Source organism: Halichoerus grypus, chromosome 6, assembly GCF_964656455.1.
Source record: "Halichoerus grypus chromosome 6, mHalGry1.hap1.1, whole genome shotgun sequence".
Lineage (NCBI taxonomy): Eukaryota > Metazoa > Chordata > Mammalia > Carnivora > Phocidae > Halichoerus > Halichoerus grypus.
In genome coordinates this window covers 103,656,752-103,673,931 of record NC_135717.1, presented here as the reverse complement: position 1 = coordinate 103,673,931, position 17,180 = coordinate 103,656,752, and the positions used below count along the sequence as shown (strand labels likewise).

The window sequence follows — 17,180 nt, the reverse complement described above, 5'->3', positions numbered from 1 at the left end:
CTTACTTCCAGTTTAGATCAGATTCCCCTTCCATACATGATTAGGCTCATAGTACTTTTTTTTCCCTTTTATTTCTCACAGTTCATAATTACATTTGCATGGTTATTTGGAATGTCTGTGTCCCACATTCCATGAGAGACTGTTTCTGCATTTCATATCATTTTATTGTCAGAGACTGGCAATTAGTAGAAACTCAGTAAGTATTTGTTGAATGAATGAATGAATGAATGGATGAAGTTTAAGCTCAAATCCCATCCTCTCCAAAGACATTCCTAACCTCTTTAGCCACAGTGATAAATCCCTCTCTTGAACTTGAGGCACTTATTGATGGTACCACTCATTTATCCCATGGAATCATAGATCCATAGAATTCTATAGGAGTTCAGAGGTAGCAAGTTTTATACTGTAAATAATGTCTGTAATTCATTGAAATAAAATTTTTGCTTTTATTTTTGTGAATACCATCATTAGTGATGGGGAGTTAATCTATGAAGTGTTTTGAACAATCTTTGGACTTACTCGTATGTGTCAAGATTTTTCTGATGTTTAGCAGAAATTTACATTCTTGTGATTTTCCAAAACAAATTTGGTTCCTGGGCATAAAAGAGCAAGCCCATTCGTTTTACTAATGATGGTCCTTCAGATTGTCGAAGATTGCTCTCTTGCACAATCAAAACACAGCCCCTCCTTCAATTACTGCTTTTATGCTGTGGTTTTCAGCTCTTTCATCATCCTGATTTACTCTCCTGTGAACTGACTAGTTTGTCAATGTCCTATTTATTTATTTATTTATTTATTTATTTATTTGACACACAGAGAGAGAGAGAGAGCACAGCAAGGGGAGCAGGAGAGGAAGAAGCAGGCTCCCCGATGATCAGGGAGCCCGATGTGGGGCTCGATCCTAGTACCCTGGGATCATGACCTGAGCCAAAGGCAGACGCTTAACCTACTGAGCCACCAAGGTGCCCCAGTCAATGTCCTTCTTAAAATAAAATTACTTTTGTTACCAGTAATTTTATTTTTTTTAAGTATGCTATTCAAATGTCATAAGATGGTAGTATAAGACTTAAAATTTCTATAAATTTAGAGGTTCTTCTAAGAATAAATTTGTGATGATTCTTTAAATCTTTAAGTTCAAAAATTTGAAAAGCTAACTTTAATTAAGTAATAGATATATTTTTCTGGCAGCTGTCAAACGGTTGTTGGAGGATTGCTTAGATCACATAACCAAATCTATTCCTTATAGTTTAAGATTATCTGGCTTGCTCTGACCACTTGCTAGTTGAACTTCAAAAGGATTTAAACAAATAAGTAACAAAATACCATGCTTGTTTTGGTGTGAGGAAAAAATTTAGTCCATGGCTATTACCTGCTAGGAACTAAACCCAATGTTTTGTTTTGTTTTTTCTAAGATTTTATTTATTTATGTGACAGAGAGAGAGAGAGAGAGCGCGCACAAGCGGGGGAGTGGCAGGCAGAGGGAGAAGCAGGCTCCCGCTGAGCAGGGAGCCCGACTGGGGACTCCATCCCAGAACTCCTGGATCATGACCTGAGCCGAAGGCAGCCGCTCAACCGACTGAGCCACCCAGGCGCCCCTAAACCCAATGTTTAATAATAATAATCAGCTCTTTCCTGGGCTAAACAAAATGTTTTGATGTGGTTAGTACAAGCCTCTGATGAGGGTATTAGCCTTCATTTAAAAACGATCATTAGTTTGAGTTGGCATTACAAACATTACTAAATTGCTGATAATATCCTTCATTACCAGGCAAGAATTGTCCTTTTCAGTCCTCTACATATAATTTATCATTATGCCAAGAATATTATAAGAAATTGTAAAGTAGCTTAATCGTTCAGTCTCAAAAGAAGGCAATGAATGCTACAGAAGAAAAAGTAGCAAATAAAATAGAATTATATAGAAATAAGTTAGAAAACGTAAGGAGGGCTTGAGCTCCTCTACTTCTGAAATGGTTTTACTATCTGGCACATAGTTATGATCATTAAATGTTTGCTAAATGAATAAAAATGTTCAAGCACTAGGGATAATTCTACAGTGAGGACAACAAATTATATGGAAGGTAGTTGGCTTAACCAGAATATCTTGTAATTTATTTTCAATTTCAGTTTCAATTTTTACTATTTATTTTTTATTTATTTTTATTTATTTTTAAAGATTTTGTTTATTCATTTGAGACACAGATACAGAGAGAGAGAGAGAGCACGAGCAGGGGGGTAGGCAGAGGGAGAGGGAGAAGCAGGCTCCCCGCTGAGCCAGGAGCCCGATGCGGGGCTCGATGCGGGGCTCGATCCCAGGACCCTGGGATCATGACCTGAGCTGAAGGCAGATGCTTAACCGACTGAGCCACTCAGGCGCCCCTACTATATTTTTAATTTCAACATTTTTGAGAACTCAGTATGAGTTCAACATAGCACTATAGTCATTAAAAATACTCAAATATTTTAACATTGTGTAATTTAATCTCTTATTAACCAAATTTATATATTATAAATTACTTCTTTTTTCCTCTTCTTTCTTTCTTTCTTTCTTTCTTTCTTTCTTTCTTTCTTTCTTTCTTTCTTTCTTTTTCTTTCTTTCTTCTTTCTTTCTTTCTTTTTCTTTCTTTCTTCTTTCTTTCTTTCTTTCTTTCTTTTCTTTCTTTCTTTCTTTCTTTCTTTCTTTCTTTCTTTCTTTCTTTCTTTCTTTCTTTCTTTCTTTCTTTCTTTCTTTTTTCCTCCCTTTCTCCCTTTCTCTCTTTCTTTCTATGAAAAATTCACTTGGGATATTTAGGTAATAGTATTTTAAAGTAGCCCATAAATGAGCTATTGGACCTGGATAGAGACAGCCATAACAACATGTTCAAGCAACAAAATGAACAAAAGAACCTTTGGAATGTATCTGATTGTTCAGAAATAGGAGGTTCTTTCTTTTTTTTTTTAAGGCTCTAAGAAACTAAAATTCCTCTTTAAGGATTTTGTTGCTACCTTTCCTACAAAAAATTACCCAGATTACTCTACTTTGAGAGCACAGGAAGTCTTGCTGTACAATATTAAGTAACTCAGTAGCTCTGAAGCTTACAGGTAGTTTTTTATCTGAATAGTATCTCCTAAATACTGTGTGTAATTCCTGAATTTCTTGTACATTTGAACATATTCCATCCCTGGATTATAGTATATATTCCTTATATAAACTTTTAAGAGAAAAGGCATTCAAGGTACATTTTTATATTTTATATACATATGTAATATAATATATATAGATATGTCCTGTAAGCAATAATTGAAGTTTGAAAAATATTATCACACTTGCAACTTTCATACTTGGAAAAGCATATACTAATTTGAAATTATTTTTGGAAGATCTATCATAAACCAAATAAGTATGTGAGAATCCAGGACAACTTACAAAAATTTTCTTCAAAAAGAAGGTAAGTGTTTATGCTCAGGGTCCAGTTTGTTACCAACGAAAGCCCAGAAACAGCTAGGAAGCCTACTCCACTTTATTTATTATGATAAGAACCATTTGAGCATCATAGGCATCATATTAATCGAGGTGATCACTATAACTTCCAAACTCATTTTAGAGTAAATACAAAAATTCTACACTAAAGTAAAGCTGTTTTGACTTGAGATAAGTCTGATAAATAATTTTGAAAATGTCCATCAATTTATTATTTTGCAAGCAGTTTTTCAATTTTTCTGCTATGCACTGTTTTAGGCACTGAAGTACAAAAATGAACACAATATAAAATTCTTGCCCTAAGGGAGTTCAGATTTTAGTGAGGGGTGTCTTTTTTTTCTCTTTTTCGCAGGTATTTAATATGTAGTTTTCATATACAGTTAGGGAAACAGTATGTTACAGGACCCAAAGAAAAAAAAAGAAGCATTAGTTGAAAGACGTTGGAAGTGGGTTTGTCTTGACTGTACTATGAATTGGTTGTTGAATTAAATTAGCGTTTCAGAAGTATCTATTTAAATCCATATTGTTGACATTACAGTGAAAGCAGTGAAACTTGTCAGCAGATGATTAAGTTTTATGGTTGATGTCCACACTTTTGTAGCTTGGGAACAATATCAAGTTTCTGGGAAAAACATCCTTCCTCTCTCCCCACCCTCCCTCTATCATTTCATCAGGGGCTCAGTCTGTTGGTGTTAGGTGTGTTCCCCAAATAAAGGTGTATCTCAATTATTCTTTTTTCATTTTTCACTTAGCATGAGAAGAGTTACTTCAATTTTTCAGTTTTTTTTTTCTTTCCTCCTGGGACAGGAAGCTTTTAAATTGTTGGTTTATTATATATTTCATTAGGGAAAGTCTGCACTTGACTGGCTACTTTTCCATTCCCAAGACCACCAGTTACTGGTATTAGTTCTGGGTGAGTGGAATACCCTTTACAAGCAGCTGGAGGAGGGATGCATGTTCCTAGATTACTGACTTTCCACCGACTAGTCTTTTAGGAAAGCTACACTGTTCCCACGGAAATTAACAACCATTCAACCTGAAATCTTAAGGCCAAAGTGGGGGAAAAATTGGATCGTTATGGGCTGGGTTACTGCTTGAGGAGGGCAGGCGGGAGTTAATGAATGGACAGAGTGTCAAAATGGGACTTTATTAAACGTCTCATTATAACTGCAGGAAAAACGAACCTCTCCTGGTCCCAGAGGACTAAAAAAAAAAAAAAAGCTTCAAAAACCCAACTTCAAACAAAATTTAGGAAATATAGGAGGCATAAATTCAGTCTGGTTGCTTGGAAGACCACCTCCCCTGTCGCCTCCAGCCTGAAAGTGGGCACAAGTGTGACAATTTTGCAAAAACAGCTTCCAAAACTATTTTTCAACGAGAAACGGTGCGTCCCAAGAACTTCAGGGTGTTTCGAAAGCACGACACGCAGCCAAACGTTCTCCCTCTGCCGCTAACCTTTCCGCCTTTCCCACCCCGCCACTCCCCCTCCACCGCAGCCTCCAGCCAGGGGGCGTTTGTTTACGTGACGTCAGCCGTAGTAAGCAGTCCCCGCCCCCGTTTCCCTCTGGCCGCCTCGTTTCCCGCGCCGCGGCGCTTCTCCCCTTAAAAGGACAATAGAGGCCCCGGGAGCGCGCGCGGCCGCCGGGCCTTCTCCCCTCCCAGCCCTCTACGCGCGCGCGCCCGTATGCAAATAAGTTCGATTCAGGAGAATTTTGTACCGGGAGACGCGCGTGCGCAGAGGGAAAGCGGAATCTACACCTTCCCGGCCAGCGGTAGCAACTGCAGAACTGCAGGAGACAATCTTTCTAGACAAGGCAGTTGAGGAGGAGGGAGCGATTGGAGGGGGGGTTGGCTTGGCGTGCACTCCGCACCTCGGGAACGTTATTGTGTGTGGAACGGCTGCCTTTGGAAGGTGAGTGACTCTAACCATTACTCTGGTGCAAAACTGTCTCATAAGGCTTTGATTTCAGAGTGTTTTTTTTTTTTTTCTCTTTTCACCTCCCCCACCTCCCCCAGTCCTTCCACACACACGCACACACACACGCACGCACAGGAAGTTTTGTCTTGGAGATGGCATTGCTGGGAGCAATGTTCTCGTGATCTTCAAACCCCGGGTTCTTTTGTATACACATGTTTAGTGTGTCTTTTTAATTGGGGAGGGTACTGGAGGCAAACCGAAAGTCTTGGGGTGGGGGAAGTGAGTGGAGGCTGCAAACGAGTGAGGAGTCGCCGGAGTTGAGGGATCCACGTTGAAGGTGACAATGACTTTTCTCAGCCGTAGTGTTCTCTGGCGGAAAGGAGCTCGGTGGCTGGAAGGCCCGAGAGAAAAACGACTTGCTGGCAATTGCGGAGGGGCCCCGGGCTGGTGCATCCGCGTGGGCGCGCGCCCCGGGAGTGGTCGGGCGCCGTGGTTGAACCTCGTGGTTTAGTTTGATTGCAGCCCCCCGCGCGTGTTTGAGAAGGGTGGACAATAAACGCCATTCGCTCGGAAACTTAAGTTGCCGTCTACTTGCGAGCTGGCGGGCGTGAGGGGGTTTTAAATCGGCCGTTTGGGTCAGCGCCGGGGTGGCCGGGGTGCACGCGGCGTGGCGTTGTTTGCCGAACTCCGGGGGGATGCGGATGCGACAATGAGAGCAACACGCGGCCGCTCCGAAGCAGCCCGGCTCCCAAAGCCTCTTCCCCCCCGGGCCGCGCCCAGGCAGCGCGGGGGGGCCGATGTGTCTGTGGAGCCTCAAGTTTTGTTCGCAATTTATTCACCTGTAGCGTAGATGTGGGCGCCACGGCGGGGGCTTTCTGGGGTAACCGTGTGCGGCTTAAGATGGCCAGTCAGAGCCAAGTTGACTTGGGGATGGAGGCAGCGGCGTTGTCTGCGCCGAAGGAGTGAAAGAACTCTTGAGGGCACAGCTTTTTGTGCTGAATATGACAGACCACGTGCTTGGGGCTGCGACCCTGGTTTTCGCCGGAGGTCTGTGTGAGTGTCCGGCTCCGGGCCGGCAGTGAGATGCGGGTGCTGTTGGGGCCGGCCGGCCGGCAGGACAATGTGATTTGCTGATGATGGCGTCTTGCCAGTTTAAAAAGCAGAGTGAAAGTCGCCAACTCTCCGCTGGTGCGGGGCGGGTAATCGGGCGTTTCTCATCAAGGACACTGAAAAACTTTGATTAAATGGGCTTGCTGCTGAGGGGAGGAAGGGGGGACAGGCTCTGGGCTTTCGGGGCGCGGGGCCCGGACCCTTCCCCAGGGTGATCGTCAAGTGTCTCGCCTCTGAGAAACAATCCGACATCCCTGATGCTGCACGTAGGCAGCGCCCGGCTGGACAGAAAACAAAGAGCTGCATGTGCCCGTGCGGGCCCCGCCGGCGCTCGGGGCGGCCGCGGGGCGGAGGGCCGTGCGGGCCCGGGCCCCCGAACTTCGGGCGAGTTTCGAGAGGGGCTTTTGTTCCTCAGCCCCTCGCGGGGAAACTTTGGCGGCGCTGCTGGTGTGAGGTGCCATGCTGGTGCGCGGGGAGGCGGCGTGCTCCGCGCTCCGGGCGGGCAGGGAGGCGGCGGTCTCGGGGCCCCGGCGCTTCAGCACGGGCGCCGAGTGCCGCGACGGCCGAGGGGCCGGGAGAGCGTGGCCCCGAGTTCTTGGCCCGTTACCCGTGGCCCGGAGCCTGTGTTTGGGAGGTCTGTGGATTCGCCTTTGAAGTCGAACTGTTGCCATGTTTGAATTACGTCAGGGCAAAGCCATGAGGAGGAACAAGCCCCGGCAGCGCGGCGTGCGGGAGGCGCGGCCTGCGGGAGGCGCCGGGCGGGCGGGCGGGCGGGCGTGCGCGGGGGCCCGTTGTTCCGGCGCAGGTGAGGGAGGAGGCGGCGAGGGACGCGGGTCACCTCCTGCCGCCCTCGTTCGGGCGAGCAGCTTTCCGCAGGAACTTTCCGACCCAAGTTGTTCTATTTACCAACAAACCCACCGGGGAGCGTTTCTATTTGCTGCCGTGGTGCCTCTCTCTCGGCCGTCACCGCGTGCCGGGGTGGGGTGGGGGAGCGCGTTGGGGGGGCCGGAGGGCCGCGGGAGGACTGGGGAGGCATCTTGCTGCTTTCTGGGAAGCCGGTGCGTGCGGCGAGCACCCTCAACCCCCCGCAGTCGAGCCGTGGCCCGCACGTTAAGGGGACCCAGCCCCGACGACACCCGAAAAAACCACCGTGGGGAAGTTTCGGGGCTCCCCGTTGTCCTCCAAAGGGAAGTGAGGACTGTAGCTGAACTGTGCGTGCTGCTGTTTTCTTTGTGTGTTTACGTGTGGGAGGGGGATCCGGGAGGGGCGAGGTTTGTTTTGGTTGCGGGTGGGGTTGGTTTCTTGGGGTGGCAGGGCGGTGCAGTTTGTTCTGGTAACTAGACCTAGTAGGTTTCTTTGTTTTTATTTTCTCCGTCTAACCTGGGGTAACTACAGGCGCTGGGAAGACTAGGAATTACTGATTAGACCAATACGGAGCCTGTGTGAGGCAGTTTTACCCCGGCGATACTCCCCCAGTCCCCACGCCTCACGTTGTCGTAAGGAGGTTGAAAAAACTTTTCTTCTTCTTTTTCTTTTAAAAATTAAAAATATGAATTTGACCTTGTCATTAAAAATACAGTGAAAGCACCTGTTTTTGAACTGGAGTTTGCCAGACTTGAAAAGCCTTTTAATAATGTGGGTCGCAAAACCGAACATGTTTATTTAGTTGCTCAATCTAAAGTCTGGGAGTTTGTTTCTGGTGGAGTTGGAGAAAAGCCTGATGGCATTTAAAGTATTTATATAACCATTTGGGGAAGGGGGAAAATCTCTCTTAGGCCTAAAGGTATGCCTGGCTCAATGTTTGGTGATTGTTCACTGCGTTATCTTAGGATGACCTTGAAGAAGCTAGCTCGTAGGGAGTTGGGCCTTTCTTGGAGATTTTATATGGGGATTGGGGAGGAAGCTAATCAGGGGGATGACAGGGTAAAAGGCTATACTATCCCTGCTAGCCGCTTCCTAGTTCCTGTGAACTGGGGTTGACCTTCTGGTTACCCCTCTTAGATTTTCTTTTCAAGCCAACTTTTTTTTTTTTTTTTTTTTTTTTTTAATGTGGCCCCAGGCATAGCTCAAAAATTATGCTGGTTTGACACATGGATGCTTCTTTGGTATTTGGGGTTTGCTTGCAGTCTAGACAGCCGATAAGCAGCGCCGTATCTGCTGCTTCTTTCCTGATTTCTCCTGCGTTTGGATCATGTTTAAGGGTTAGAATCTAAAAGTGGTCGTTACCAAAAAATAATATCCTTAGATGCCACGCCCAAACAACAACAAAAAACCTCTACAAATTGTGCTTTTCATTGTTCTGTTATTAAATAGACATGTTTCTCCCAAGTTTTGGTTGACCAAAGTACAAATACTTAAAGGCAGCCAATACTAGTAACAGTACATTTCTCAAGTGGGTAGAAGGAACGTGTCAAGAAAATGAAAAAGTTTGTATTTAATAACTTTATGAATTTCTTTTGTGCAGTTATTTCTCTGGGTTATTTAAGAAGCATAAGAGATGCTTTGTAAGTACACTAAGATTCTTTGATTTGTTTTTCTTAATTAGTATTTTATATCTGGGATACAGCTAGAATTTCAGGGTTCTGGGAGATTTCAAATACAGGAGCTTAATAGTTTTTATTTTAAATAACACATGATATGTGCAAGGGAGATTTGATTTATTAAGGTGAATGAATGGAGAGTGGGAAAGACTGACAGACAAGGTCTACCACCTTTCTTTTTGCGTTACTTTTTGAGGGAGTTTGGACATGAAAAGTTCAATAGGTAGTGCATTCTGGAACTTTGGTGGGCAGCAGGCCTGTGTAGTGTGTAGTGTAGTGTGTAGTACCTGTACCAGGCAGCAGTGTACTGCTGTTGTGCAGTATTCTTAACTCTACAGGTCTGGAACCTGGATGGTCAATTTATTTTCCCAGTTGTAATCAGGCCCTGGAAAAACCTGGCTCATGGGGCTCAGACTCCAGCAGATTTATGTCAGAAAAGCAATTTGAGAATGATTTTCCATGTAAAATAAGTTTTTCACTGGTGAAAGCTTAAGCTTACTTGAAATCTAAACCAACCGCATAAGCTGTTAGGACAAATTAATTTACCATGCTAACACATAGTAGGTTGCTTTAAAAATACGACCATTTATTTATTTATTTATACTTAAAGGGAATATAATTGGCTGAGAAAGAAGGGAACCCATTTGTTGATGCACTAGTTGGTTGTTCGGAAGTTGGGTTAAAATGCCTAGGTTTCAAAGCTGTGATCATGTTAAATAAGTCACTTTGTGGTCCAGTTTTCTCCTCTGCAAAATAGTAATAATAATACCTACTTCACAAAGCTGTAAATAGTTAAGCAAGTAATGTACTTGGTAAATACTGGCTGTTCTCACAACTTTGGGAAGTGGACATTTTACAGGAGACAAAACTGAGGCCTGGGGCCAGTAACCTTGCTGGAGGAAATAATTCCGTAAATGTTGAGTGGAAAGAATGAGTGTCTTTGGCCCTCTCCCCCACCTTCAGAAACTAGTTCTGGGAAGACATTGTCTTCTACACCAGGTTGCCTGTCCAGTTCTGATTGAACCATTTTATATCAAAAACTTGTGGAAATCAAGAAAATGCCATTTTCTTTCTTCCTGATTTCTCTTGTCCACAAGAGTCCTGGATTTCCCACACTTAGTTTTGACTCTGGAAGGTTATAAATTGAAAACATTTCATTGTCTTTTGGCTCTTCAGTTTCTTATTTATTTATTTATTTTTTAAAGATTTTATTTGAGAGAGAGGTAGAGAGAGAGCACAAGTAGGCAGAGAGGCAGGCAGAGGGAGAGGGAGAAGCAGGCTCCCCGCTGAGCAGGGAGCCCGACGTGGGGCTCGATCCCAGGACCCTGGGATCATGACCTGAGCCACCCAGGCGCCCCCAGTTTCTCTCTTAATTGAGTCTATAACTAAGGTTTTCTGTATTATGGAAATGATCTGGAAATGCATCTAGTCCAAGAGAAGGCAGTTTGTTTTCAAGGAAGGTTTTCTTTTTGTACCAGAAATATGAGAGTTGCAATTGAACTAAAATAATTCATTGCTAGCTTTTTATTGAGTTGTTTCCACCTATTGTAAGTTTGATCTGTCTTAATGTAATTTTAATTTGGTTCATGTTAATGTATGCTGAGTTTAAATAGCTCTCATTTTGAGGTTTCATTTTGTTCCACACTATTCTCCTAATCTTTCCTTCCTCCCCACATGCCTGCTTCAAATAAGAAATATTTTTCTACTGATTGTTATGAAAGCATTGAATTATTTACTATTAATCTTCTCTAATTAAAGTAATTCACTTGGTTTACATTCCCTGGAAATCTTTGAACCTCACAATTTTTTTTTCTGCAAAAGTCTATAGACAGTGTTAAAAATGACTCCATTCAAAATATCAGTTTTTTAATGCACCTTTTTATTGTGGACGCCATTTCCCATCTGTGCCCTTAAGTATACTGTTCAGATCTGTTTTGCCTATCCCACTCTTCAGGTGTTCGCAAATTCTTGGTGTATCTGTGTACCATGTACAGGCAGCACCTGGTTGTAATATAAGACTTAGTTCCTGCCCTGCAACAGTTTACCATTGAGAGGAGAAGATAATACAGCAAACAAGTATATAAAAATCCTATGTTAGGTATTATAATACAGGTATAGACAGCTTTTGTTTAATTTCCTGAGTTAAGGCGATGGAGGTGAAACCATCCCAGACAGAGATAACAACCTGAGTAGAGATGTGGCTAGTTATTGAAGTTGGTTTGACACTCCTGGAATATCAGGATTCCAAGTTGGGAGCAGCTGGTAGGCAGGACCAGATCCTGAAAAGCTTTGCATTTCTTGCCAGGGAGCTTAGATATTATCCTAAAGCCCGTCTTAATAACTTGGAAGAGATGATTAATGTTTGAGCTTTAGGAAGGGACCACCTGTTTGAAGGTTCTGAGGAAGTCAGTTATGAGGCTCCAGCACCATAATGAGGAACAAATGGGCAGTGGGCACAGAAGGGACATGAACCAGAGACGTGAAGGAAGAAGTAGAATCTTTTAAGGACTTCATAGTAGAAACATGTTGGGAGCCATGCAGAGGATGAGAAGGGAGAGCCCAGTTGACTTCCAGATTTTTTGTGTGACGTTATAGGTCATAACTAAGGTGAACACCAGAAGAGCATGTCTGGAAGAGAAGATTATAGAATTAATTTAGAGTATTTAAAGGTTAGGACTTGCCAGTCCTTGTGTTGATGCTTTAATAGGTACTATTCAGAAATGGAAGGGTCAGAGAGCTTAAGAAAATTTTCTGAGGTTTGGGTCAGACCAGGTATATGCTACCATGTCCCGGTTCTTAACATTTTTCATAAGTTTGGAAACACGACAGCTTCACAGAAAAGAATGTGGTCCAATTTCATGACCTTAAAATCTCCCTGAAAAGACCAAGTTCCTCTTTTCCCACAAACCTGGGCTTAAAAGAAAACCTTCAGAAATCAGGATTCTATCCTCAGTTTAATTTGTTGGACATGTCCTGGGATAGATTGAGCTTATATTTCTATAATGTGCAACTCTTTTTTTTTTTTAAAGATCTTATTTATTTATTTGACAGAGAGAGAGAGAGAGAGAGACAGAGAGAGGGAACATAAGCAGGTGGAGTGGGAGAGGGAGAAGCAGGCTTCCCGCCGAGCAACGAGCCCGATGTGGGTCTCCATCCCAGGACCCTGGGATCATGACCCGAGCCGAAGGCAGACGCTTAAGGACTGAGCCACCCAGGCGCCCCTATAATGTGCAAGTCTTATAAATTCAAGGAAATAGATGGTATACAGACACTGGTATTTTCATACCTTTGCTTCACAGCATCCCTGGAAAGTAGAAGTGAGATTTCACCCTAATATTGCAGAGGGGCAAATAAAATTAGAAGTGACTTCCTATTCAGTTGTAAAGACAAAAGCAGAAATAGACTCCAGCTTGACTCATTACAGTGCTTTTTTCACTAGACTCAACAGTAGTTACATTTCTTAAATGATAATAATCATCCCTTAGAAGCAGTCCCCAACCTTTACAATTTTCTCATCCATTGGAATCACTCCTAATCTAGAATTGGGATACCCAGTGTTTTTTCACACTATTAAAAAAATGGGAGGGGTGCCTGGGTGGCTCAGTCGTTAAGCATCTGCCTTCAGCTCAGGTCATGATCCCAAAGTCCTGGGATCGAGCCCCGCATCGGGCTCCCTGCTCCGCGGGAAGCCTGCTTCTCCCTCTCCCACTCCCCCTGCTTGTGTTCCCTCTCTGGCTGTCTTTCTCTCTGTCAAATAAATAAAACCTTTAAAAAAAAAAAAAAAAATGGGAGGACCTAGTATTTTTTTTTACACTATCTAAAACTCAGAGACCTGGATTTTTTTGATTTTTATTTTTAACTTATGCTATTTCAGTTGAAGACTTTATTTCTGAGTTTGACCTCTTTCCTGTAGGATGAGTTCTAGGTTCTTCTGCTAAGTGTGGATTCCATAGGCAGCCATAATAAATACTTAACCATATAAATTCTCAGAGACTGGGTGCATGTGTGAAGAAGCCAATGGCAAACAAGTGGGGTCCACAACCCTTTCTCAGTTTTCCTCCAGGCAAGTTAAAATTTGTCCCTTAAAAGTGAATAAGTAAATTCAGAACTTTTGATGTTGGGATATGGATTGGTATCAAGGAGGTAAGAGGGAATAATCATGTTCAGTTGCTCCATGGCTTTCCTTAATTGCTGATGAAACAGGGCTCATTGTGAGGGAACATTGCAGCCAAGTGGCCTAGCAGCATCAGAACACAAAACACACTTAGTCCTATTTGACTCCGTGAAGTGTTGCTCCAGTTACACTGTTAGTGTTTACTGGATCCTGTACTTACAGGTGATTGAAGATAGCATACCACTGACTAAAAATGGTGTCGAGGGTGACATTAACAATTATAGCAACTAAAGGTTGCTCATAACTTTTGATCACGGGTGTTTTTCAGTGTTTATCTCTCTTCCTTTCCCATCATCCTGTCATTTAAGAAATGCCATCTCCTTCACTTCAAAGTTGTCTTTGGTTGCTTGGTTTCTTTTGTCTTTGTTCACCGCTGCTTCCTTCCCACTTTACAAATCTTTTGCTTGTCTCTTCTCTGCAGCTTCCTTCCCATTCTGCTCCATGTCTGTTCTGTACTCTCTCTGCTGTGGAGCATATTTCCTAATGTGTATCTCTCCATCTTGTGTCTTTGAGGAAGTTTGTTTAAGCTCTCTGGGCTCTTTCAGATCCCTCTTTAGTTAAGTCAAGGTGTGCGATGATAACTAAGGTTTTGGGGCGTGGTGCTAGAAAGAGGAAAGTGAAAGTAAGCTTCTTTCATTCTTGCTCCCCTCAGAGGCAACCGCTAGTTATTAGTTTTTAAAAACCTATTTTTTTTTAAAGATTTTATTTATTTATTTGACAGAGACACAGCAAGAGACGGAACACAAGCAGGGGGAGTGGGAGAGGGAGAAGCAGGCTCCCGGCAGAGCAGGGAGCCCGATGTGGGGCTCCATCCCAGGACACTGGGATCAGGACCTGAGCCGAAGGCAGACACTTAACGACTGAGCCACCCAGGCGCCTCGAAGACATCATAATTTAACCAGTCTAAGAATCCATGGACATTTAGGATGCTTCCAGTATCTTGTGTATTTTTTTTTTTTCTTTAAGGTCTGTGTCAGTTAGTTTTTAAGAAAAAGTGATGATTAGAAGCTGTAGGGTTTTGGTCTATTGAAAATGAAAAACACTTTAGGAATACTTTTTTGGGAGGTTGCACTCGTAAATGTGTTAATCAGAATTTCATTTCCCTAAGTGGCATGGACAAATTGTGACATTAACTATAAAGTTGATTTCTCACCCTTGGCATACATAACTTCTCTTTCAGTTTTCTTCTATCCAGTCCATTCAGTGGCATTTTGAGTTTTGAAAGGTATTTTTGAAAATAAAAAAACCCTTTACTTCCTGAAAGGAATCTAGAAAGTGGAATTGGGGAAGTTGTATTTAGGAGGAACTGTTGGTGTCCTTCAAAGTGTACCAAAAAAGGTGAGCCAATTAGATGTTGTATTTATCATAAGAAGATAAATCTCTATTTTTCTAAATGTTAAATTAATACCCTTGTAAGATATAAAAGACAAGAATACTCCGTAGAATTAAGTTTTTCACCTCACTGTCTCCAATTCCATATTAAAAAGGGTACTAAAAGCTTTAAAATTTGCATTTCACTATTCTTCATACTGTTTCCTGATTAAAGTCAAGTTTAAAATTAATTTAGTATTGTTAAAAGACCCTCTTTAAGGCTAGAATTATTTATCAGAAAACTTCTTTTTTTTTTTTTTAAAGATTTTATTTATTTATTTAACAGAGAGAGAGATAGTGAGAGCAGGAACACAAGCAGAGGAGTGGGAGAGGGAGAAGCAGGCTTCCCGCGGAGTGGGGAGCCTGATGCGGGGCTCGATCCCAGGACCTGGGATCATGACCTGAGCCGAAGGCAGACGCTTAACGACTGAGCCACCCAGGTGCCCCTATCAGAAAACTTCTTAAATAGCATCCCTTCAGTATTAACTATTGCTGTGAAGATTCCTTTTCTTTCCCATTTATATTGTGTTGCACTCAGTATACTTACCATCTGCATGTTGAATTAAGTGTAAAATAGATACCATCCCTGCTCTTTGGCTTCGTAATCTCATTAGATTAGATTAGAATTGGCCCTTTTGATGGGGCTCCTGGCTGGCTCAGTCAGTCAGTAGAGCATTGGACTCTTGATCTCAGGGTTGAGTTTGAGCCCCACATAGGGCATAGAGATTAATTGATAAATAAATAAAGAATAGAATTGGTCCTTTTGTATCTTTGATACACAGCGTTGACCCCACTCTTTCCTTGTGTTAACACTAAGGTTGCATTCCCCATCCTTTAATTAATTTGATCATTAGATTTTATATGAAGTGTGCAGCTTTAAAGTGGGGAAAAAAAACCCCAGGAAATTAATCAGATGTTTAGAATTAATTGTTGCATTTTTTTTAAATTCATTTTTTGTTGTCTATATATGATATTTTGCCCATATAATTACAGTTACTTCTCTTACGGTTTTTGCTGACTTAACTATTAACTTTAATCTTTTTAACTTTAGGAGATTGGATTAAGTTGGACAGAACAGTAAAAATTTGTGGCTATTTGGCTGACAGCAGCCAAAGAAATAATGTTAATGAAAGTGCCTTATAAAACATGAAATGCTATATAAACCAACTTTTTAAAAGAAATAACTTGTTAAAAAAGTTTAATCACATTTATTGAGTACTTACTAAGTGACGGGGATTATTCTAGATGCTGAGGTTACAAAGATGTATAAAGACAGGAAAATTCCTAACCCAGTCTGTTTTCATTTTTATTTTTTTTATTTTTATTTTTTAAAGATTTTATTTATTTGAGACAGAGCATGAGCAGGGGAAGAGGGAGAGGGAGAAGCAGGCCCCCGCTGAGCCAGGAGCCCAATGCGGGGCTCAATCCCGGGACCCTGGGATCATGACCTGAGCCAAAGGCAGATGCTTAACCATCTGAGCCACCCAGGCGCCCCTGTTTTCATTTTTAAAAACAAGCTTTTTGAGATATAATTCACACACCATAAAATTCACTCTTTTAAAGTGTACAATTCAGTGGTTTTTAGTATATTTACGGAGTTTTGCAACCATCACCACTATTCTAATTTTAGAAGATAAATGGCAGTTTTTAATAAGCATTTTAAGTCTTTCCTGATTTTTGGCTTTATCTCAAAGCTTAATTTTCTTCTGCTTTCCCCACACACTTAAGAGCAAGATTGTATGGTGCCCATTCTCTTCTGTAATTATTCATCAATTAGGAAGCAGATGGTATTAGCTTCCGTCTGTGAAAACAGTGCCGAATGATGTGACTCCTGTGAGAATAGATGCAAAAGTCACAAATAGTTTAATAGCTTACAGTGCCTTTGAACAAATAAAATTGTTCTGGAGGAATCGTTTAATATTGCACAAATGTGGGACTAGGAAAGAAGTATTCCAAGGAACTACCAGGTTTGTTGAAATAACAGAAATTCCAGGTTTAAAATATAGTTGTGTCACACCCACCTACCACCTTCTCAAATATAAAAAGTAAGTTGGTTTTAGAGCCATTTTGTGTCCTTTTCCTCCAGACAGTGGGTAGGTTTTTTAGGGTTGTTTTGTTTTGTTTTGTTTTTTTAAACATTAGCGGGTCTGTAGATTCTGTGAAAATACTTTCCTTAATTTCTGGGCTCTCCAAAGCTCAAAATGGTTAAAACACCAACTACTGCTTAACTGGGTTGCTGTAAACAAAGCCCAAAATGAAACCCCTGTGTATTTGCTGCAGATTCCCAGGTGCCTCTCAAATGCAGGAATAAGCTCAGAAAAGGTTTAATAGGTTTTAAGTGATCCATTAAAAGGTTCATACACTACTTGTGTGTTGCATCAGGTGAGTGCCTTGTACCTTACTGCATTTAGCACTGCCTAGAAGAGCGTGGACCTTAGGATTTACTCCCTCTCAGACATTGAAGCAGAATTATATCAGGACGAACATTAGGTCTCAGAGCTGCATAAAGGATTGTCAGTCAGAAGATATCAGGCGATTTCCTCTGATATCTAAAAAAATATTACTCAATCTGAAGACTGGGATGTCTTGTGGGGACTGTTGGGTAAGTTT

The 17,180-nt window shown here is 42.1% G+C and overlaps 1 protein-coding gene across 7 annotated transcripts in view; it reads left to right on the top strand.

Annotated features, from left to right (window-relative positions):
* The first annotated feature begins 5,187 nt into the window (after window positions 1-5,187).
* SINHCAF (SIN3-HDAC complex associated factor) overlaps window positions 5,188-17,180 on the top strand; it is a 32,203-nt gene continuing 20,210 nt past the window's right edge. Inside the window, exon 1 of one of the 7 annotated variants that reach the window (XM_078075839.1) lies at window positions 5,188-5,369. Coding sequence is in view for 1 of the 7 variants with exons in the window: in XM_078075838.1 (XP_077931964.1) it covers window positions 8,983-8,989 (7 nt within the window). In the remaining 6 variants the exon portion in view is untranslated. Of the gene's footprint in view, window positions 5,370-5,692; window positions 5,713-6,400; window positions 6,423-7,277; window positions 7,291-7,590; window positions 7,697-8,969; window positions 8,990-14,124; window positions 14,538-17,180 lie in introns of those variants that run through there. The other 6 variants (XM_078075843.1, XM_036111059.2, XM_078075844.1 and 3 more) reach the window with 6 other exon arrangements.